The 23079-nt window shown below is 33.5% G+C and overlaps 1 protein-coding gene across 1 annotated transcript in view; it reads left to right on the top strand.

Moving 5' to 3' along the window:
- Window positions 1-8249: 8249 nt before the first annotated feature.
- Window positions 8250-23079, top strand: part of LOC118186291 (2-Hydroxyacid oxidase 1-like) — a 31368-nt gene continuing 16538 nt past the window's right edge. The window contains exons 1-6 of the mRNA XM_035356378.2: window positions 8250-8405; window positions 9891-10030; window positions 15614-15714; window positions 15879-16028; window positions 18674-18825; window positions 22023-22278. Of these exons, the coding sequence (XP_035212269.1) occupies window positions 9917-10030; window positions 15614-15714; window positions 15879-16028; window positions 18674-18825; window positions 22023-22278 (773 nt within the window). The 5' untranslated portion in view covers window positions 8250-8405; window positions 9891-9916. The remainder of the gene's footprint in view (window positions 8406-9890; window positions 10031-15613; window positions 15715-15878; window positions 16029-18673; window positions 18826-22022; window positions 22279-23079) is intronic.

The raw sequence follows: 23079 nt of genomic DNA, 5'->3' as shown, positions 1-23079 counted from the left end.
CAAATTTTCAAATTTTTTTCCACTAAGAAAATGTTGTAAGGATTCGAATAAATGGAAATCCAATGCTGCGATATCGGCCGAGTATGGTAGGTAAGTATGCTAGTACCTCCCAACCCAATTCATTCATTTTTTCCAGTTTTCATCTTGCACAGTGCGGTCTTGCATTATCGTGTTGCAGAATGACGCCTTTTCTGTTGACAATTGATATTTTTCGATTAAAGATTGGTTCACTCAATGCAATGTTCACACTAAAGGTCTGCATTAACAGTTTATTCAGGTTTCGACAATTCAAACTGAACAATTCCACGAATATTCGACCAAACGCACAGAAGCACCTTTTCGGGATGTAAACCCGTTCATTTAGAGGAAGCCACTGCCTTTTGAGTTTCGGATTATCATATAGGACCTATTTTTCGTCTCCAGTAATCGAAAGATCAAAAACCGGTTCTGTACGGTTCCATTGCATATGATGGATCAGTTGGCTTTGTTCTCTTCAGACAGATTATAGGGGACCCAAACACCTGCTCTGCTTATTTTTCCAATCTGTTTTAAATGTTCTTGGATGGACGACCAAGGCAGGTTAAGGGTTGTGACATGGATTTGCTTCCACTTCTGCCCTTAGCATATCGTTCTCTAATGTTGTTTGTCTTCCTGATCGATATGAGTCAGAGAGATCAAAGTTCAGAATTTGAACTTGGAAAACCATCTTTGGCATTTACGAACGTCTAATGCACATGGATAAACATTGCAAATGCTTTAGGTCGCAACTGCTGTGTTACTACCCTTGCGAAACTCAAAAAGCATACAATGCCGGATACGCTCTTCTGGTATTTGACTGGTCATTTCACCCAAAATTGAAAAAAAAAAAAAAAAAAAAAAAAAAAAAAAAAAAAAAAAAACATTAATATTGAATTATTTAGAAGTGAGCAAGTCACACTAACCTTAAAAAGACTTTGGCCTGCCTTCGAGATACGCAATGAGCTGGCAAATGACAATCAAATATCGACATGTGCAGACACGATATTACTTTCCGGTCCGCCTAATATTTTTTCTGAAAACAAAATTCTGCGTTTACATTTTCTAGGTATAATTTTAAATATGAGTCTTTCCAATGAATGATGTCAAAACGAATCAGGCTCCGTTAATATTCTCTTCCTGAAATGACCACTAATGTGCAACAGGTAAAGTCGCTTAACACTGGTAGTTTAACACAGCAAAAGAACTCGCTGCTTGAGATTTTTGTGGTTTTTCTGATATATAACATAGGTACGAGGCAGTTCCTGGGGAAGACCTTCATAAAGGCTACCTTCCGCTTAGGAAGATGGTAGTTCGGTTCGAAGTTCGAATGCTGGCAAAAAGGCTAGATGCATGGGTCTTTTCCTGGTTTTCCCCCTGTGTAATGTGTATACGAGCATGTTCCCTTAGACATTCCTCCCCGAAGGCATCCGTCCACTTAGGCAGATAGTCCTAGAGTGCTTTGCCATAATCAATCAAACCGCTTAGGGAGATAGCCCTAATGTGCTTTGCAGTAATCCAATAAATCCAAATTCCCTGCTGAAATATATGCAAGTTCCTCCTGACGTGTTTCGTCATAACTAAGAAATTAACATACAAGCGAGGCTGAACATAAATATGCTAATGATACTTATAAGAAGACGAAATAAGAAGACGAATAAACTGAAACAAAGCAAAACTTGCTAAAAGAATATCAAGTTAACAAAGGCTAAACAATATAGTTTTATAGTTTGATAATTATTTGAACTGGTTTAATATAAGTAACCTCATGCAGTTAGTCACCTTCCTTTTCAAATGTTTTAGACTATTTTTCATGAAAAACTGCATATAAAACATAATAAAAAGGATTAATTAATTAATGACTTATAAATTTCAAATTTCAACTATATAAATTTCAAATTCTATTCATATTCTACTTAGCATTAATTACATACTTATACGTAGCACTAATTTCTACTCATTTTCAGTTTTTGAATACTTAAGTTCCCATCTTGCTTTTTTAGTAAAAAAACTTATGAATTAACACAAAAATATAAAACGTAAAAGTAAAAATATTCCTCATCCTTACTTGCGCTTACAGATCATAATGTATTTGCATAATCATATGCATTTGCAATATTTAAAGCCTGAAAAACACATGTCTGTCACATTATGGTCTATTTTTTATGGCGATGTTTTAAATTTCCGATATTTTTATTTGCTTTATTTTCGACTACGATGTTTTATACCAGGATGTTCTAGAGCTGCGATGTATTTCCCTTGCTTTCTTTTTTCCCACGCGTTGTACAAATCTTCTCCTTGTGGTGTTTTCTCCGTGACGTTTTCGTCCTGGATATTTTTTCCGCAATATATTCTCCTGTAAATGACTCTTAAAGAGCAATTTTAAAAGGTTGTTTTTAAAATCATAATTTCATATTTATTGTCACATGAATTTTAACTATAACTATATACTGCAATTAGGGTTTCACAAAGCCACAGCTTAAGATACATGTTAGATTAAGCCACAGAGCCATAAATTTAAGCTACAAAGCCACAGCTTAAGATACATGTTACTTTAAGCCACAGAGCCACAAATTCAAGCCACAAAGCCACAGCTTAAGATACATGTTAGATTAAATCACAGAGCCACAAATTTAAGCCACAAAGCCACAGATTAAGATACAGAGGCTGTTCGTACGTTTTTCAGGAGATTTGGCTTATGAAAAGATGAAAAGAAAATCGACTGCTTTGAAATGTTTTTTAACTGCAGCTATATTTTGAAAGTATAAATTATCCTCTGCGTTTTGACAGTTTGGTTTTTCATGCAAAATAGCGCTTCTAAAGAAACAATGGATGGAAGACTATATTTGTGCTCTTTCCGAAGAAACCCATTCGTATCTAGTTACTATAAAACGCCGTCAAAACCATGGATTTTTCATATCTAAAGCTACAGAAGGTAATATTATCAACAAGAAAGGAAAAAACTTCAAAGTTTGGCTTCAAGTAGAAAATTTGTTCAAAATACATATCCAAGGAAAAGGCGGACTGTTTCGAACATTGCGAAAGTAACATTTTAATGTTAAAAAAAATATTCGCCAAGTCAAAACACATTTAAAAATCATTAAAATGTTAAGTTTCAACTGTAAAAAAAGGATTAATGCGGGTTCGAATCTTAAAAAGGCTTTAAAACGTAAATGTGCATCGTCTTTCTTCACGACATGTCGGCAAAAGCATAACACACTGCAGAATTTTTTTATGAGAAACAATTATTCAGACAAAAATGGAAAAATATTTTCACAACAGATGAATCTTGGAGGTATCTAAATGGCTGCAATAAAAAGAGATCTATTTATTATGATCAAAGAGGAGAAAAAAAAATTTTAAAACATAGTTCAAAAAATCTAAAGAAAGTTTTTCAAAGGGATTTTTAATTGCTGCTGATTCTTCATGTAATAGCTAATTAAAAATAAAGAGATTAGAGAAAAATGCTAACATCAACTTCACATATTATCAGAAATATATTTTACACCCAGTTTTCAAATGTGAAATACCTACTCTTTAACACTACTCTCTAAAACAGTGCCATCGGTCAGTAGAATGCGTCAAGCCAAAGCAAGCAATCGCACATCGAAATCCACTGTTAATTTCCTGGAGAAAATGGAACAAGAACCGTGCATCAAGGCCATACCCTTCCACTCATATCCCTACTAAATCTTCTGTTGTATCATCCATGGATTTGTGGGCTTTTGGACTTTTAAAAAGCGGGTTGTCTAGACGTCGTCCCTCCATGGACTTTGGAAACTGTTTCAGAGGAATGGGATAAAATACCGCTTCAGCTATTAAAAATTCTTTATTGTCTGGGAAACTGCGGTATGAAAAGATAGTGAATAATATAGGTTATCAAGCGGAACATTTAAAACACAAAAATCTTATGAAAAATAAGTCAGTAAATACAATAAAATCGTCTAAAAAATGTACGAACAGCTTTTGTACTACATAGAGTCGAGAAGAAACTTTTTTAGTGGGTTGACTATGATATGTCTTGACACCAGTCATCTGTTATCTGATATACTGCTAGCAAGGTTAGCTCCCTACTATCAACATCCCAACAAATCTCCTAGCTCAAAATCACGCTTTTACTGAGAAAGTTTCTCTCTCAATTTAATTTCATTTCTAAACAATGTAAAATGATTACTTTCTTTCACTGCTGCAAAGTAATGTGGTGCCTTTTTATCCAATGCGGTACAGTTCATTCTGGTACAGTTTTGGGGAAGATGTGGATGTAAAAATCGTCAGCAGGAAAGAGCTAATTTTGGAAGACTTAATTAAAGAAGCAATGATCCCCATCCCTCAACAAGCTATGCTTAAGTGTTTTATTAAATTATAGTTATACTTTAGTGTTAATAAGTGTCGCGTTTAAAATTAAGTGTTATGGTCTGAACCAGAGGCGCTCGGAAAGATTGCAAAGAAAAACGTCACGGAGAAACAACACACAAGGGAAACCCGAAGTCGTACACAACATCGTGAGAGACAAGAACGCAAAAGGAAAATATCGCAGTTCTAAAACCTCGTGGAATAAAACACAGTAGAAAATAAATCGGTGCAAAAACTTCGCAGTTTTAAAATATCGTCTTACAAAATGTAGTGGTAAAAAAAAAGTACCTACAATTTACCGCAAGATGATAAGTTCGCAAACATGCGTTTTCTGATTATTGAAATGTTAAGTGAATTTTCGTTTCGAAAATAGTTTCAGAAAAGCTAATTATCTTATAGAGACACTAGGTTATTTTTTTATGTTGAGAGGTGTGAAAAATGAGCAGTGCACTCTCCGGGACTCGGACCTGGACCTCTCGAATAGGCGCCGAGCGCGCTAACCGTTACACCACGAAGGCATGTAAAAAGGAGAGTGAGAATACCTCATAATCTGACAAATTATTCAATGAAATATTCTGTTTAGAAAGATGTAATATAACTGAGAAATTAAACAACTCCGAAAGCTGAAATTGAATGAAATGGAGCTAGAGCTTTTCTACGGAGAGAAAAACCATGTGTCATTCGAATATGCAATATTCATGATTAGAAGTTCATTTCCAGGAAACACTTTCAAGCGCAGAGTATATTTTTATAATAAATAGAATAAAACATCTCGCGGCGATCGTCTCTTTGCTAACATTGAACATCACCGACAATTTAATTGTCTAAAGCCACCACCTTGTTAGGTTACTTTTCAAAGCAGGAGAGATGAAAAATGAGCAAAGTCTTCGCCGGGAACCACGGACCTCTGGAATACGCGCCCAGCGTTCTGAACACTACACTACAAAGGCATGCTAAGAGAGCGGGAGAAATACGTTATATACTCCCCCTTTTAAAGGGCAAGTGGGGTTTCAGAGGACCCAATCGCCAAATCCTGGGGCATGGAGAATCATCACCCTTTTAGTTCGGGCGCCACTGTAGACGTATTAGGCATTTCTTTTTGGAAGCAGAAGAAGTGAAAAATGAGCAACGCCTTCACCGGGAATCGAACCACGGACCTCTGGAATACGCGCCCAGCGTTCTGACCACTAGACTACGAAGGCATGCCTTCGTAGTATAGTATCTCAGCATAAAAAATAACTCCCTCTTAGGCGGGAGAAATACCTTATAACCTTCACAGGTGCCTGAAACAGTTTAAAACGTGGGGTCTCTTTTTGTGATTTAACTGAAATTCATATGCAATGGAAATTCCAACTGAGCTATTTTTTTGAAATATTAAACTATCGTTTACCACGATTTTGTTTCCTTCGATTACCGTTAATGTCATGCTCCACAATGTCTTTGGAAAAATCTGGTCATTTTAAGCTAGCGAGAAAAAATGGACGTTAATATGCATAAAAATCCGATGTGGACACCACATGACTTCCTTGTATGGTCTATTAAATTATGAACATTTCTGCTGCATTTTAATTAAACGCACTTTCTCGAATTTCATTAGAAATGTATTTCTCATTCAGTCAATTCAGTTCTCACTTCGCGGCAAGGCAAAAATACATAAAAACTCAAAACATCTTCATTAAAAATTGTAAAATATAGAAAAACCTAAAACACCAATTAGAGTTGAAAACGAGTTTAAACAATTTTGCAATTAAAATTAGAGTCTAAATTAATTAAAACTATCCAAAACGACAGATATTTCAGATATATTTAGATGTTTCGGTGTACAAAACTTTTGGCCACACTCGGCAAAAAGACACTAAAGTTGGTGCAGAAACTGAGTTAATTCACTATGCTATCAAATGTAAATAAATAAGTTTCAAATGTAAATAAATGGCGGTGTCATTAGGCTTAGTAGAACTTATGCAACTGTTAAATTGGTAATAATTCTACAACTATTGCATCATAAAACCATTTACCGGAACATAAAAAAAATGTAATTCAGTTACTTACATATAAGAATAAAAAATCTGATGTGCACACCACATGACTTCCTTGTACGGAATATTAAATTACGCTCATTTTTTACTGCATTTCATTTAAACTTATTCCTCGAATTTCATTAGAGATATGTTTCTCATTCAATTAATTCAGTTCTTAATTCGAGGCAAGGCAAAAATACATAAAACCTCAAAATATCTTTATTAAAAATTGAAAAGTAGAGAAAAATATAAAACACCAAATGCAGTTAAAACAATTAAAAAAAAAAACAATTTTTAAAATTAAAGTTAGAGTTTCTACGCAAAAACAAGCAATTCGACCAGCGGCAAGAAGGCAAATTTTTCGGTGCACAAAACAAAAGTTTATTACTTTTGGTCCCACTCAGCAAAAAGACACTGAAGGTGCAGAAACTGACTTAATTCACTATTCTGCTAAGTTTCAAATGTAAACAAATATGTCAGCTATGGTAAAAAAAAAAATCAGGCTTAGCTGCACTTATACAGCTTTTAAATTGTTCATAATTAATTGTTGACTTAGTACAAGGAAGTAAAAAACTTAGCTCATCGAACCAGGTAACAGAATGGGTGTATATTTGTGGGGCAGCCGATTGCAGCCAAAAAAGGAGGTGCACATGTGCATATTATAGCAATCTTATACATCAATTTCACTTTCGGAGACTACCCGTTTTTGACTTATGCGAGATACATACATGCGTACATACGTAGACGTACGTATAGAAGTAACGTAAAATATCTCTTCTGAATCCATTTTAAATCCATTTAACAACCCGTTTTGGGAAAAAGAATCCTTTATTCTGTCCGTACGTACAGATACCATGCAAAAATATTGTTCAAATGGAACCGAGAGCGGTCAAAATGGATATTTTCGTTGAAATACGATACCCTATATTTTTCGCGATTACTATACTTCCTTTAATTCGTGCAAGGAATTAAAAATTAGTTGTGGAATAGAAGTTTTCTTATTTAGGATGTACGGTCAAACATGAAATTGAAACTCACATAATTTTATCTAAAATACAGGTATAATTTCTTAAGCCAAGTTAATGAGTGAAATGGGTTAAAACTGTTATTTATTGTTTTACTAACAGCTAAATTAATAATTCATATTGTTAAAACTTAACTCTAAACTTTTAATTAAAATTCTACGAAACTATCTGATTTTCTGTACTTCTTGCCAATAATATTTTTAAAAGATAATTAATGTATCTATAATTTGTGTTAAAAATAGTGGAATCGAATCGATAAATAAGCGAGTTTTATCATAGAGATGATCTTACAGTGAAGCGACTCTTGTCGGTTGTAACAAATCAAATATACTCTATTTGATCAAGTTGTCATATATGTTATTTGGAGGATATAGTCTCTATTTGCTTAACGATTGAATGCTAAACTCACTCTAGCTCGACAATCCATCATGTGATGGGCGGGAGGAGGTGCTATGCTCTCCCACTCAGAAGGACGTCCTCCGTGATTTCCTTATATTTCCCTCCCTTTCACATAATGCAATTCCGCAATTTCCACCTGAAGGCCTCTGCTTCGCTATTGTTTCTTCAAAGCAAATAATGTCGAGTCAAAAACGGATTTCGACATAGGAACACGTGGGAGGAATCGATCACATACTTCACTTTGATAATTGGACTCCAGGTCAACATCATAAAACTGTGTTTATTTTCATTCGGGATGTTATGTAATGTGATATGAGAAGTGTCATCATTGTGCGAGTCTAGAAGTCCTGAAACATTTAACGTAAGCAAAACATCAGATAGCTTAATACATACAGGAGGAGGGAAGACTAAATCTGAAAGGTGTGGTTTTATCATAGCTGGGCGGACGATTAAACGTCCTTCTTCTAAACTAGTGCTAAGAAAAAAAAGAACATTACAAAGGATGCAGAGGAGTATAAGAAGGTAGTAAAATCCAGCTGCGACGGCAGTTGTAAATGATAAGACTCAACTGTCTGTAGGTAACACTTCAAGTAGGGTAAGTTAATCAGATGTTACGTTCAGTCTAAACTTAGCTATAGACTTAACATTCATGAGTTGTTTGCATTGAAATTTCATTATAAATTGCTTTGAAATATATAAAAAGAATTTTAAATGAATTATAATTCGTGACTTTGAAATAATATAAAAATGTCGGTTTTATTAATTCAAGGTAAAATTTTAATGAAGTATTTTAAAATTTTCTTAAATAAATATAGTAGTAAATTTAGCGTTACTTTAAAATGGATAATATTTTCTAACAGCTCAAAAACGAGAGCGTATAACATTTCAAAAAGTGCTTTTTAAATGTGTAAAAAATTTATTTTAAATTTTGAGAAACTGAAAATGAATTAGTCCTCAGTATTTAAATTATCTGTTATTACTTACTTTAAAAATATTAAATTACTGTAGATAAACTGCGTTGTGTTAAATTTATTAATTCTGAAATTATTAATTCTTAATTGAATGCTTTCCCTTTATTTTAATTCTTATAAATAACAGAACAGAAGGTTGATAAAAAATTTATAAGCGCTTCATAGGAGGTCGTATTGAAACTGAGGTGATACTGAAACTTAATGTTAATTTAGAACTAATAAAAGTAAGCATTGTATTACATAGGCTAAAAATCTGTGATTATTTAAACACTTTCTTTGATTCTGAGTGTGCTAACATAGTAAATATATTGATGAATATTCAATATAATTCTTTTTTCTTCATATTTTTCCATGTTATGACTTATCATAATTTTTTTCATAATCAATCATAATTTTGTCTCTGTCTATCGTAATTTTTTATCATAACTTTTTCTGTCTATCATAATTTTTAATATCTCCGTCTATCATCGCTGTCAATTTTTCCCTATCTCTTTTTCCCTCTCTATCATAATTTTTTCCCTATCCCTGTATCATAATTTTTTCCCTGTCTCCCAAACAAATGTAATGAAGGTGTTATTCATTACTACGTCGTAAAAAGGCAAAACGTAACTTCTGTAAATCAAAATTTATGATCTACTATTTCTACTTGTTACTTTGTATCAATCTTTATTTTAAAGTTCGAATTTTTTTTCTGTTATGAAGGGGCCATCGGGTCCACAGAACATTAGAAAAGATAAATTTAAATTGAAACAAATTTAACTGCGAAACATAAAATTCTAAATGTATAAAAAAATTAAATTACCAAAGACTTCAGCAGCTCATTCGTCTGCACATGAAAAGATTCATGATTATTGTTACTCAGAAGGAACGGAAATTAATCAATTCCAAAGATAATTTGCAGTGTTCTGAAGAAATATGCAGTAATTGTTTTAGATTTATTATGTGATTGACGCAGAAAGTAGTCTTCACCAGTTCCGACAAGTTGTGGTAATTATAAAAAAATAGCATGTTAGAATTTCTGTATTTGCATTTTTACCTCTGTCTCACACATGAAGTTTTTCTTTTTGTTATTAAGATATATATGCAAATAAGTGTCTTCTTCATTTTAGGGAGAAGGAGCGAAAACCAAATCAAGATGAAACGTTTCCTAATTGCAGTATTTTGGGTGACTTTAGCTGCTGTCAGAGCTTCTCCAAATCCTGCAAAAGCCTCAGTCGAAGCTAAAGCAAGTTTAGGAATTGATGCAGATGTAAGAAAAACACTTTTCTCAATTTTGTGGCGACATCATTTTGCCTTATGAAACAAATGTAACGCTTTCGCTTATATATTCGCCTTAAAATCTGCAGCCCCATTAGAAAAAGGTTCTTAAAAACAAGTAACACAGCCATAACAAATTTCTTTCACTTTTTGTGTTATGCTATGAGATGGCATGAGGTGTTATGTAACCGCTGAAGAGTTTGTCCGAAAACTAGCTACCTTAAACATTAACTCTATCTAGCGTTTGTGAAGATAGTAAAGCGACTTATTGCTATCTTAATCTCTCAATAGCGCGTACCACCAACTCAGAAGGCAACAAACAACAAACTCGGCAACTTGCTGGAATTTCAAAAACGAAGTTAAATCAAAATTGAAGTATTAAAATATCTGGTTTACAAGGAAAAGCACATCTACAAATTTTGGCTCAAACTCTCAAGATACGCGAAAAATTTCGGTTAGCAAGCTTAAAGTAGGTTTAAGTAGTTCAAAAGTTGAGAGAGAATATTAATTACCAAACAAAGTCTTTCCTCTTACTTCGAGAATTCTATTTTTATGTACACTGTGAAAAAAAATGGGGTAGTTATATATTTCTCGTTCTACTGCGCCCATTGACGATATCCAACTTGCGTTTTTCATGTTTCGAAAGCGCGAGTTAGGATATAAATTAGATTTATGTATAGCATTGTGCTAACATAGGTATTTTGATACAAAACCAGACTTTTTCTGAAATGACATGCCATTTTTTTCCTATTTCGATTCTACGACTCAAATTATTCCAAACTGCCAAGTTTTGTAAAAATCACACGAGTAGTTTTCTAAATATTAGCTCTCAAAATTTTAGCTCCTCATTGTTAATTGAATTTGGTATATAATGATTAACATTTTTACCATCATCTTAAAGTAGATGTACCTGCAAAAAAATTAGAGTTTTTTATTCAAAAGTTCCTAAGATATACGTAAATTTATTTATTGGCACGCTTTCAAATTTGGCATATTTGTTGAAAGCGATTATAATATCAAATGTGGTTTAGGCACTTTGTTAAAAGGAATGACTTTTTTCCACTCATGCACAATGTAAAAATGGAAAGGAATATAGGTTGCCATATATTAAGAAGTTTGCCGAGTGAATTATTCTTGGCACAATCTGAAAAAAAATGCGCCAAGATAAATTTTTGAATTTCTCCGTAAATTTCGCACCAAATTTTACAAAATTTAATATTTAGGCATAAGGCAAAAATATTAAGCTAACTGATTAAACCCCTATAAGCTTTAATCATTTATCATATTAATGCAGATTAGAAAGGAATTTCGCTCAACTAAGAAGTCCGCAACTGCCACAAAACGATTTCATTCTAAAAGGATGGCAAAATAATATTGCTAAATTTAATTTTTATAAAAATGATTGTAAAATATTAAATAATTGCTTCTTTCTTTACAGTTTACTCTATTTAATTATGTAAGCATAAGTATTTTAAATCTAACTATTAAAATTGCAAATTTTTAAAAATTAATATTGCTTACGAAAATTGATATATATTCAGATACTTTTACAGTATATTTTACTGTATAAATATGTAATGCCTAACTCAGATAATAAAGTCTGATTTTCCAAGAAAGGACTGGGGAACGAAATTCTTTAAAATGAGCGGTCATCCTCCTTAAAACAAGTCTCATCGGTTGAAACTGTTTCTGATCTGTAAAGCCGTCTTCAGTTACTTTGTAATTTGATTCAGAGATAAAATTAGAAATTTTCATACCTATTAACACTTTTATTGTTCTCTGATTATTACAGTAAAATTGCAATTTAGTGTTAGGATAGAAACCAATTTTTAAATCCCTTTTTTTCATTCTGAGATATGTATTCTGATATTTGATATAGTTTAATGAAGAGTGAAAATATTTCCACGAAAATAACGGAAGAAATTACTATAAAATGAAAAGTAATAGACTAGCAAAAAGAACGCCCGTCACAGATGCAAAGTCTACATCGTAGCACTTTGATAGGAAAAGGTAATTTTTTTTTTCCCTTTCAGAAACACGTGACGTTACTTGTCATTAAGTAAAGTGGGTAGAACAATTAAAAAGAAAAGAAATGTAATACGTCTTTTTCTAAAGAATCTGAAAGTTTCAGATTTTAAAGTACGTCCAAAGAGGCGTTTTTTTAACGTCTTGTTTTGCAACGTCTTGTCCTTTATTTATTAAGCATCATGTTCTACGTACTCAAACCATAAAATTCAGTTCAACAGCAATATCGTAAAATAATATAAAATGAGCATATCTTTAGGATCTCTGATGCACAATTTCGCGCGCTGAAGATAATTTTTTTTTCGTATAGTGTTGCCATTACTCGCTTTGAAATCGTTGAGTTTCTTAATCAAAAATTCGCTAAAGTCTTACAAAATGCGAAATAGGTAATAAAACAAATTCCAAATTTTTAGTTCGAACTTCTAGATGACCATATTCTATGGAAGATTGCGTTATTCAAATTTTGATGGCTCTAGGTACCGTTGTTTTATCACAATGAGCGAAATATACATGCATTCATGCAGATTCTTCATTATTTAATTTCTTTAAATAGAATGCAGGGCGATAATATTTGGTGACAACAATTTGAAAAGAGAATCGACGTAAAATGTCAAAACAAAATTAATAGTCCTTCTGGGCAAATTGTCCCTTTGGACTAATAAAAAATATGTCGCATCAATTTTATTTGTCAAATAATGCCATCTATTACTGGAATATTTATGTTCTCGATGGAAACGTGCATACCAGCCACACTTTTTCTATTTTCTTTTACTCTGCATGTTTGGCATTCGTCTTCTAAGTTAGTGTTCGTCCGCCGCGTATTATGTGACGTTCGTCTATAAAAATGTGAAGAATTTATCTATGGACAGGTATAGCACAGTATCTCTAATTTTGTTCATTTTGAATTCAGATTATTATCAAACCAATAGGTTATGTTCCTTTTCTTCGTTTTGACAGATTCGTTTCGTTTTGATATAAAGAATTTATGACAAATTTACCTAAGTTTGAAGAAACAAACTTAAATATTGAGAGCTTTTGTTCCGTAATAAATACGGAAATTACTAAAAAAAGTTTGACATTTTTGTATAGAACCTAAATGCTACTTAAAAACCCTATTTCTACGAATTAATGATTTTTATATTGAAAAAAAGATCTCATAGACCTCATTTCGATGGCATTGCCAACAAAAAGACTCAAAACCTATGTAGTAACATGCGGAAACAGCATGGACTAGCATACTGAAGCACTTACTCATAGCTTCTTGCTCTCTATATTAGGATGTGTAGCAGCAGGTATTGCCAAATATAGTGGTTTTATAGTAGTATTGATTTCTTGGTGCCCCGTAAATCGGACGGGGTTGATCAGTTTATGAGGTATTTCTCCCGATTTCTTAGCATGCCTTCGTGGTGTAGTGGTCAGCACACTCGACGCGGATTCTAGAGGTCTGTGGTTCGAGTCCCGGTGAGGGCATTACTCATTTTTCACGTCTCCTGCTTTCAAAAAATACCTAATGTTTCTACAGTGGCGCTCGAACTAAAATAGGTGGTGGATGATGATTCTCCACCACCAGGTTTTGGCGATTGGGTCCCCTAATCCGCAGTCGCCCTTTAAAAGGGGGAGTATATAAGGTATTTTCCCGCCTTCTTAGCATGCCGTCATGGTGTAGTGATCAGCACGCTCGACGCGTATTCGAGAGGTCCGTGGTTCAAGGCCCGTTAAGGGCATTGCTCATTTTTCATCTCTCCTGCTTCGAAATTACCTAACGTCTCTACAGGTTCATCCTTTAAAGCAGAAATATGTCTTTTACATATCTTGTTTTTGATAACGTTACATTTTTGGATAGCCAGCATGGTAATTTGAGCAGCTGTTAAAAGTCATTCGCTTACACTTTTAATTAATAAACATCTGAAAGACCATCAGTTATAAATTCTGGTGTTTCGCCACGAATTTTGCTATGGCTGTTAAAATAAGATTACGTGAATTTTTCGTCGTTTTTCTCATCTGTAATAATATAAGCCAGTGTCTCTTAGCAAACAGGCAACTGGTGATAGATAGCTTATTAGGCAGATCTCTTCCAGTCTAGGCAAAGAGGCGACTGGAGAGATAAAATCGTGCTCTACCATGATTACAGTTATCCAATTTAATTCAAAAATCATCTGAATATTAATTTTCCGCAGTTTTATTTTGAGAGCTTAGAAAAATTAAAAGCATTAACCTTATTGATCCCAAAAAATGAAAACGAAACAAAGAAAATTAAAACAAAAAAGAACAAAATTCAGTGTTTTAGACGTAAGCCTTAATTTCTTAGTTCAGAGGTTAGTTTTCATATATATGCTGAATTATAAAACACGTTAACTTGTCACTTTTCATGGCTTTAGTTTCTAATACTTAGCGTCATCTAAGTATTTTCAAGAGATTTTTGAACATTTAAATAATTGTATTGCACTTTCTCGGTATGAGGACATCGTTAGAAAATATTGGAGAGCCCGTGAACTAATAGCTTAAGCGCTAATGTTTGGCATTTGTAAAATAAATAACTGTATTTTCAAGAAATAAATATGCAATAGTTTTTAACAGTTGCAAAGCGTTAAAACTAAGAATTTCTGAATGATGCGTAAAATTAGGATTGAAATAAAGAGTTATGGTTTTCTTAATTGTGTATTTATGGTTTTCTTAATTGTGCATTTATGGTTTTCTTAATTGCGCATTTATGGTTTTCTTAATTGTGTATTTATGGTTTTCTTAATTCTGTATCTTAACCTATAATACATTTACCCAAGCCTCCCTGATCTATATAATGGTTAGTGCTCTTGGCTGCCATATCGTTCGTTGAGCTCAGGTTCAAATCTCGGGAAGGCATTAATGTTTCTAAATGTATAGTGTCTGTTAGGTATGGGGGCACTAAAAAAAAACACATGACCAGTCGAGAGTCTCCTTAAGTGTTTTGGTGTCAGGATAAAAGGGATGAGAGATCATTGGATCCTTCCTTCCTAGGATACTCCTTCAAAACTGTAACGAAACTCGAAAAGTTCTGTCACCTAAATCAGTGCTCCGCAACCGGTGTTTGCCATGAGTAGGATATAGGTGTGCCGCAATCAAATACATGTATTTGACATTTTGCAATTTTTTATCATGTATTTAATACACAATGACAATTTTTTTTCTTAATAATGTCTATTTTAAATGTTTTTATATATTTCACTGTTGTGTGGTTGTGTGTGTGATTGTAAGTCTGTCAGCATTTGAATTTTTTCGGCACTTCCTTGATAACTCGGAACTCTTTGGTGTGCCACGAAATTCCAGAAAGATTTTTTGGGCGTCGCAGGTGAGAAAAGGTTGCGGAGCACTGACCTAAATAATGCAAAACCTCTTGCCCTCCTCGCCTCGATAATATTCCCGGACTTGTTCTGATTAGGTCATACAAGTGAGCTAAGCCATAACAACAATATTTACCCAAAAAAATGTATATATATATTATAAACTCAGAAATCTTGAGTAATATCTAAAGCTTCAATTTTATTTAAAAAATTCTTTCATCTTTTATTTACAGATCAGCATTGATGCCGATTCTTCCATATATGATGGTCCGATTGAATGGGATGATAACTGTGATTGTAATTTAGAAGATAATGACTACTACGACGATATTTTGTAAGTACTTTATGCCTAATCTTCTATCTGTAGTGCATATGCACAATACTCTAGAACCTATTTAAATGATAGCTTTATAATTTCATATGCAAAATGTCTTAAAATCAAATCTGATAGGAGATATTCTCAAGCGAAGTAAATCAAACGATTCTCTTCTCTTTCAGGTACATGCGAAGGCGTTATCAGGATTTCGCTGCCGTAAGAGACTTCGAAAATTACGTCAAAAGAGAAGTGGATGCTTGGAGAAGACATTTCTTCTCTGCAGGTGCAGATAATCAGACTACCTTGTTTGAGAATGAACAAGCATTCCAAAGGTAAGGAAATACTCTTCTGGCTGTTATTTGCATTCCAGCCCCAGGATATATCAATCAACAAGAAACTTTTAATCGGCATAAGTTAGAAGATTCTTTCGCAAAAAAAAAAAAGTTAATTTCTCATCTTTTCGACTGAACGACTTTTTCTTTGAAATCAAATCCAGTTCTTGGTTCTGTAGAAATATATATGCGTCGGAAGAAGAGTTCTGTTCTCGTGAGCAGTAACTTTCATTTAAGTACGGTAGTAGAACTGTAAAAACATTAGGTATTTTTTTTGGAAGATGAAAAATATGCAACGCCTTCGCCGGGAATCGAACCACGGACCTCTCAATTACGCGCTGAGCGTGCAGACCACCACACCACGAAGGCCTGCCAAGAAGGCAGGAGAAATACCTTACAGAACTTCTTAAAGAAAACAAAGCTAACAAAACACTTATTTTAAATAGATTCAAACAGTGTTGAAGAAATTCAATGCACAGAGATTTTGTACTTAAGTACATTTTAATACGCATCCACACGTATTTTTCGCAGCATTACAAAATAGCGCTTGGCAACAGCGCTTGCCACTTCTATTTTCACCCTGGTTAAAGAATACTTTCTTTTGGACTAAAAGGTTTAACACTTGTTAATTGATATCATGTTAAGACACAATAACTCGCCGAACAAATACTAATTCAGAAGTCAAAAAACAAAAATCTGCGTTATATTTTCAAATTTTCACAGTTTCTCATTTGCGTTTTTGCAGCTGAGGAGGGTGGTTCGGTAAAACCATCGAAACTAGTCCTGTGAAAATTGGAAAATATAACGCTGATTTATTTTGTTTGACTTCTGAATTGATATCATGTTGTTAATATTCAATTTTGAAGGAAATATGTCCAATAGTTGACATTGCCGCTTTATGTTCAAATTCCATACTTACGTTTGAAACTGTATTCTGTAAAAAAATTCTTTTCGCAAAAATTAATAGAAGCATTTGGAAAGAAAATGAAAGAAACAACACAATATTGCGTAAATAGCTCTGGTTTATCATGCAGAATTTCAGTGAACTGTTAAATGAATATTTCTAATTCACCAGATGCAGAATTTCAATCAACTGTTTAAATAGCTCTGACTTCTAATTCATCAGATTAAGAATCGAATGACCAGAAGTCAGATAATCAAAAGCTATGAAGTAATAAAAATATTTGCTTTTTCTGTATATTGTTTCAAGCTTAAAATGGCCACGGAATTAGAAATTTAACGAATATCACCTAAAATCGCAAATCGTAAAGAGAAATTCTGCGTATTGCTGTTATAGAAAATTAAATGTACCTAAGATAAAAAATTAGCATACATAAAAAATTTTGTTTTTAATATTAACGTTTAGTTAAAACTATTTCATAAAGGTTTATATTTATTGCTACTGGATTGAACCATCATAACTCACAATTTGAAAGCATAATGACAACAAGCTCTTCTAGTTACGCTCTCTGATTTACAGGTTCTTTGTTATCTCCATATGAATGAATACACGCTACCTAACTGCAGTAAATAAAATTTCATCTCGAATTTGATTTAAAAAGGAAATAGATTTATGTGTTTCCTTGCTTAACTAGAAACTGAATTTTCTGAACATTTATGAGACAGAAATTTTCACAACGTTATGCTGACACTAGTCGATTGTGTAGTTGAATGAAAAATTAATTAGCAATATAAAGAGTTAAAATAATTGCTGATAATACTCGAACTGGAAACTGTGGCTGTTGTCTTGCCAATGGTAAAATCTAATTTGGAAAACATTTTACACGTTAAACATGTTAAAAAAGGGAGTTTTTCGCACATACACGATCTAATCTTCAAAAATTAGTATCTCCTACACTTAGACATAGTTTGAGAATTTGAGAAAATTACATGATTCGAAAAAATAAAAATCGTTTGGTATATACCAGCGTTTCTCAACCTTTTAACTAATGCGTACCATCTAAACAAAAACTGAAAACTTTTAATACCACCAATACATTTTAAAATAATTATGTTTCAGTTTCTCAATAGAAATATTTACAAAAATATATTTTGCGATTTGCACAACCTATTGGCTATTTGTATTAAATATGCACACATAAAAAAATATTAGATTAAAAATCGGTTACCATTTTAATTATCAAAATTTAAGTTACAATAATTTAATTCTAAAATTTAGTGTGAAATTCGGGCCTGTTTCAAGACAGATCAATTTCTTTATTGCCCGGTCTTATTTCACTTAGTTTTATCCGTAAATTAGGATCCACTTTTAATTTTTTCTGTATTTATTTTTAAAATATAACATGGAATAAAATCCTTTAATACAAATTGGTTGTGCAAGAAAGCAATAAAAACTTAATAATCTTATTTTGAAATGCCTTTAAATTCTTTTTTTCGGTTAGGCCAAAAATTAACAAGTGTGCTATTTTTGAAATTTTCAGTTAGAGTTCGATCATGGGAAATTTCTATCAATAGTTCTTTTTATTCGGGAGATTTTTGAATTAAATAGTTAAAATACTTTGTTTCTTTACGTACCACCAGAGGTATGCGTACCACCGGTTGAGAATCGTTGGTATATACTAGTCATCAGTCTTACTGAATATGCCTTTAACAAAATGTGCGTAATTTATGATGTTTATTTACAGGCTCCGTTTGAGACCGCGTATCCTTCGAGGTGTGGGTGTCAGAGATACAACATCACAGTTGCTAGGAGACGATGCATCATTCCCCCTCGGCATTGCACCTATCCCCCTCCTAGAATATGCAGATCCCGATGGAGAGAATGGTGTCGCTGAAGGTAAGAAAGTTAAAGTTAAATGAAGTTAAAGTTAAATGAAGTTAAAAATAAATGAAATTAAAGTTAAATGAAGTTAAAGTTAAATGAAGTTAAAAATAAATGAAATTAAAGTTAAATGAAGTTAAAGTTAAATGAAGTTAAAAATAAATGAAATTAAAGTTAAATGAAGTTAAAGTTAAATGAAGTTATACATTTATCGTTTTTGACGAAATTCAACTCAGGCAACCACACATAATGTTCACAATGAAATTAGGCTATAATCTTATCATTAAAACTACCGGCTTGTTATTTGAGGCTATGCGCCAAATAGGCGAGCTATCGCATACCACAGAGTTTCTTTAACTGTGAGTCGTGATCCCGATTGGGATCGCGGGACCTGCAGCAGGGGATCACCAAAAATTCAGCAATTTTGATATTTCTTTAACTTATTATAATAATTTTATAATTACCAAATATTTTTACATGATGTTTCTGAAAATAGATAAAGATAAGCCAATACAGACAAAGAAAAAAACGAAAACGGTTCGACTCATTTTCTTTATAATAGAAACGTTCATTTTACTTTAAAAATTAAAGGCTATATCCTAAAACTTGCAATAGTATATTACAGTTATAAGTGAAGAAATTGATAGTTTCATTCACGCGTGTGTCGGATTTGCGCAATGCTTGTAGAGACATATTATTAGTTATTAATTTTTGGGGGAAGCAGGCAAGATGAAAAATTAGTAATCGCCTTTTACCGGGAATCAAACCACGGACCTCTGGAATACCAGCCCAGCGCGCAGAACCACTACACCACGAAGGCACGCTAGAAAAGAGGGAGAAATACTTTATATGCTTATGGATGTTCCACAAAATTTTCGCAAATATTACGGCGTCCCCACACCAAAAACTGACATAGCAAATAAATAATAGCAAATTTTAAAAGCAATTTTGAACAAAATCTTACTGACTGAGTCACTCTGAGTCACTTGCTAATTCATTTTACTTACTGTTTACTGACTGAGACATTTGCTAATTAATTTTTTTGGCTGTTTACTGACTGAGACACTTGCTAATTCATTTTGCTTACTGCCTGGAACATTTTAGAAATTTTCTTCTTCTTTCTCTAAAGATAAGCTAGTAACAAAAAAAATGTGTGAGTGGTTAATAGCAGAGGGAGAAAACTTAAGCAGCGTTTCTAAAATGACCCACGAAAGAGCCCATATTGAAAATGCTCAGTCATACTTAAACCAGGATCAAGACATACGTATTTGTTATCGTAATTATTCAGTTCATACTGTTTTCTCCTTCAAACAGATACTGAAACTTGGACTTCGGTGCGTTCGAATACATTTGATTGGTGAGTCCTCAGAATGTAATGTTCTTCTATACGTTAAGCTTGTAAATGATCGAGGAAATGAAACTAATTAACTTGTAGAGACATTAGGTATTTTTGGAAGTAGGCAAGATGAAAAATGAGCAATCGCCTTCGTCGAAAATCGAACCACGGACATCTGGAATACCGGCCCAGCGTGCAGAACCACTATACCACGGAGGCACGCTAGGAAAGTGGGAGAAATACCTTATATGCTCCTCCTTTTAAAGAGCGACTGGGGTTTTTAGAGGACCCAATCGCCAAATCTGTATGCGGAGAATCATCATCCAACATTTTAGTTCGGGCGCCACTGTAGACATATTAGGTTTATTTGGAAAAGGAGACTTAAAAAATTAGCAAACGCCTTCGCCGGGAATCGAACCACGAACCTCTGAAATACTGGCTCAGTGTGCTGACCACTACACCCCGAAGGCATGGTAGGAAGGCGGGATAAATACCTTATAAACTTTTCTTTAAAATTTAATTAAAAACATTTTAATGTTTCAAAATAAGAAATTTGTACATAAAAAGTAGTTATTTTAGTAACTAGTCGCTTAAAATAGTTTAACAAACAACATGGTAATTTAAATGAGTCCAATTAATGTTATTTAATTATGTGTCGAAATGTGTTTTTAATTTCTAGCAGTAGCACTTAACAAACATCATTCGTCAGAGTGAAAACTCTCAGCGCAAACACACAAGGAGAAAAAATTAACTAAAAACGTACAAAAAGAAAGCAGAAACATCAGACAGTGAACCGGAAACAAAATAAATCGATAACAAAAGTCAATTAATTTGTAAAGCTTGCAACTGTTTTCTAGCCTTACAATATCTTCCAATATCTATCGTAAGTATTTCTTTAGATAACTGCGCATACTCCGAGATGCTCAGCGTCCATCATCGCTGCATAAGATACAGTTTTGGATGAACAGTATTCGGAATCTATGCAGGTAACCAGCAAGGCATTCATAGCCTGAAGGCAGCAAAAGCATGCCGTATTGAAAAATCAGAAATCTCTTCAAAAGTCTCTTTCCAAGGTTTATCACTATTAATTTCAGATAATTTTGTCTTGTAATTCTCATTCAAAGTATTTTTTATTGTTCTGTTTATTGAAAAATATGGGCTCTCCTTTTGCGTGGAACAACAGCAACACATAATTTTTAAACAGCCCACTCTGTTCATTAAACATGAAAGATAATTTATCTCATATTTTACCGAATGACAACACATTGGCGAAGACTAAAATAAGGAGGCTCAAAGATTTCGAGGATTGGCAACATATTACTTTTAAATCGTTGAGTTTGTCAAATAAAAACTCGTTAAAGTCGTACAAAACATTGTAGAGACATTAGGTTATTTGGAAACAGGAGCGATGAAAAATTAGCAAAGCCCTCTCCAAAATCAGAACCAAGAACCTCTCGAATACGCGTCGAGTGTGCTGATCACTACACCACGAAGTCATGCTAAGAATACCTTATGACATGATATAATTTTTTTAATTCGAAATTTGGGCATCAAGTTTTAGATGTTCCGGTGAAAGACTGTGTGTCTCAAAACTAGTGCTGCCACTTTTCCATAATGCCAGGAACATTCATACATGTATTCAAATTGTTTATTATTTAATATCAAAGCATACACCTGCCTGTGTCTTCTACAACCATTAATTCTGCGCTGGAAAAGTTAATGTTTTCCTAACAGTAAAGGCATAAATGCCTGAGAGCTCCTTGCATAAACACACAGTGGTATAAAAATTAAAAAGAGGTATTAAAATTCCTTCATTAGACATTGATTTTTGCACATTTACTGAAATATATTTTTAGAGATTCTCTTTTTCCTTTAGCCGCGGAATGCGAAGGAGTCCCTTACATTGTCAGCGCATTCTCCAGCACCGATCTGGAAGAAATTGCAGCCAGAGCCCCTCATGCTAACTTGTGGATGGAAACCTTCATCTTCTTCGATCGCTCTATCACCCAGAGCATCATAGAAAGAGCTGAAGCATCTGGATACAGAGCAATCGTCGTCACTGTTTCCCTGCCCGAGGATGGCAATATAGTGCCAACAGTAAGAGATAATCCAGTCTTGCCTGATTACATTCAGTAAGTTGCCTTATGTTGCTACCTTTATGTTTGTATTTCCGCTTTAAATTTCAACTAATTACACTGAGATTTTAAACTTGTATCTTTCTTCCTCGTTATCAAACGGGGCCCTATGGGGTTAGAATTTAATTCCCGTTATTGAGCTGTCGGTGTGCGTAATGGCAAACCACACATTGAGTTAATCAATGTTAACGAATTGTGCTTACTGTGCGTACTCAACGGTGTACTTGGTTTATTTTGTTCATAAACATTACATTTAATATTGGTTATTAGGAAATATAATCAGTTTGAATGCCTAGCAGGCATACTTGAGCTGTTTTATATGTATGGATTGACTATTCCAACAAAGCCCACTTATTTAACTTTTTAATTCAGTAATTTAAACTGGATTTATCTTTAATTTGCTAAAGTAAATACGAATGGAACATATGGTAAATACTCAATTGATTTTATTCCTCATAAGTATAATTAATAAGCATTTAGCTAATATACCTTGTAATGATTTTCCTGCTTTGCAATCCTTCTAAAAAACTTACAACCTGACAAGTTTTAAAACCCCGAATTGTTTACTCCCAGATAATACTGTGGCTCAATTTTAGAAGAAGATAAATACAGTATACAATATCAACCGTATACCATATTTATCTTCTTCTAAAATTGAGCCATAGTTGTAATTGCGACAACTTCTATCCTGGGCATGCGCAATAAACGAAATTCGTTTAACATTAATCAACTCAATGTGCGGTTTGCCATTATGCTGCCGGCGTTAACGCTAAAAGTTAAGGTTTTTCCGAATGAAGA

Source organism: Stegodyphus dumicola, chromosome 5 (genome assembly GCF_044657685.1).
Source record: "Stegodyphus dumicola isolate Sdum_Otavi_A_Nest chromosome 5, ASM4465768v1".
NCBI lineage: Eukaryota > Metazoa > Arthropoda > Arachnida > Araneae > Eresidae > Stegodyphus > Stegodyphus dumicola.
The sequence above is the reverse complement of the archived record's forward strand: the minus strand, read 5'-3'. Positions and strand labels throughout refer to the sequence as shown.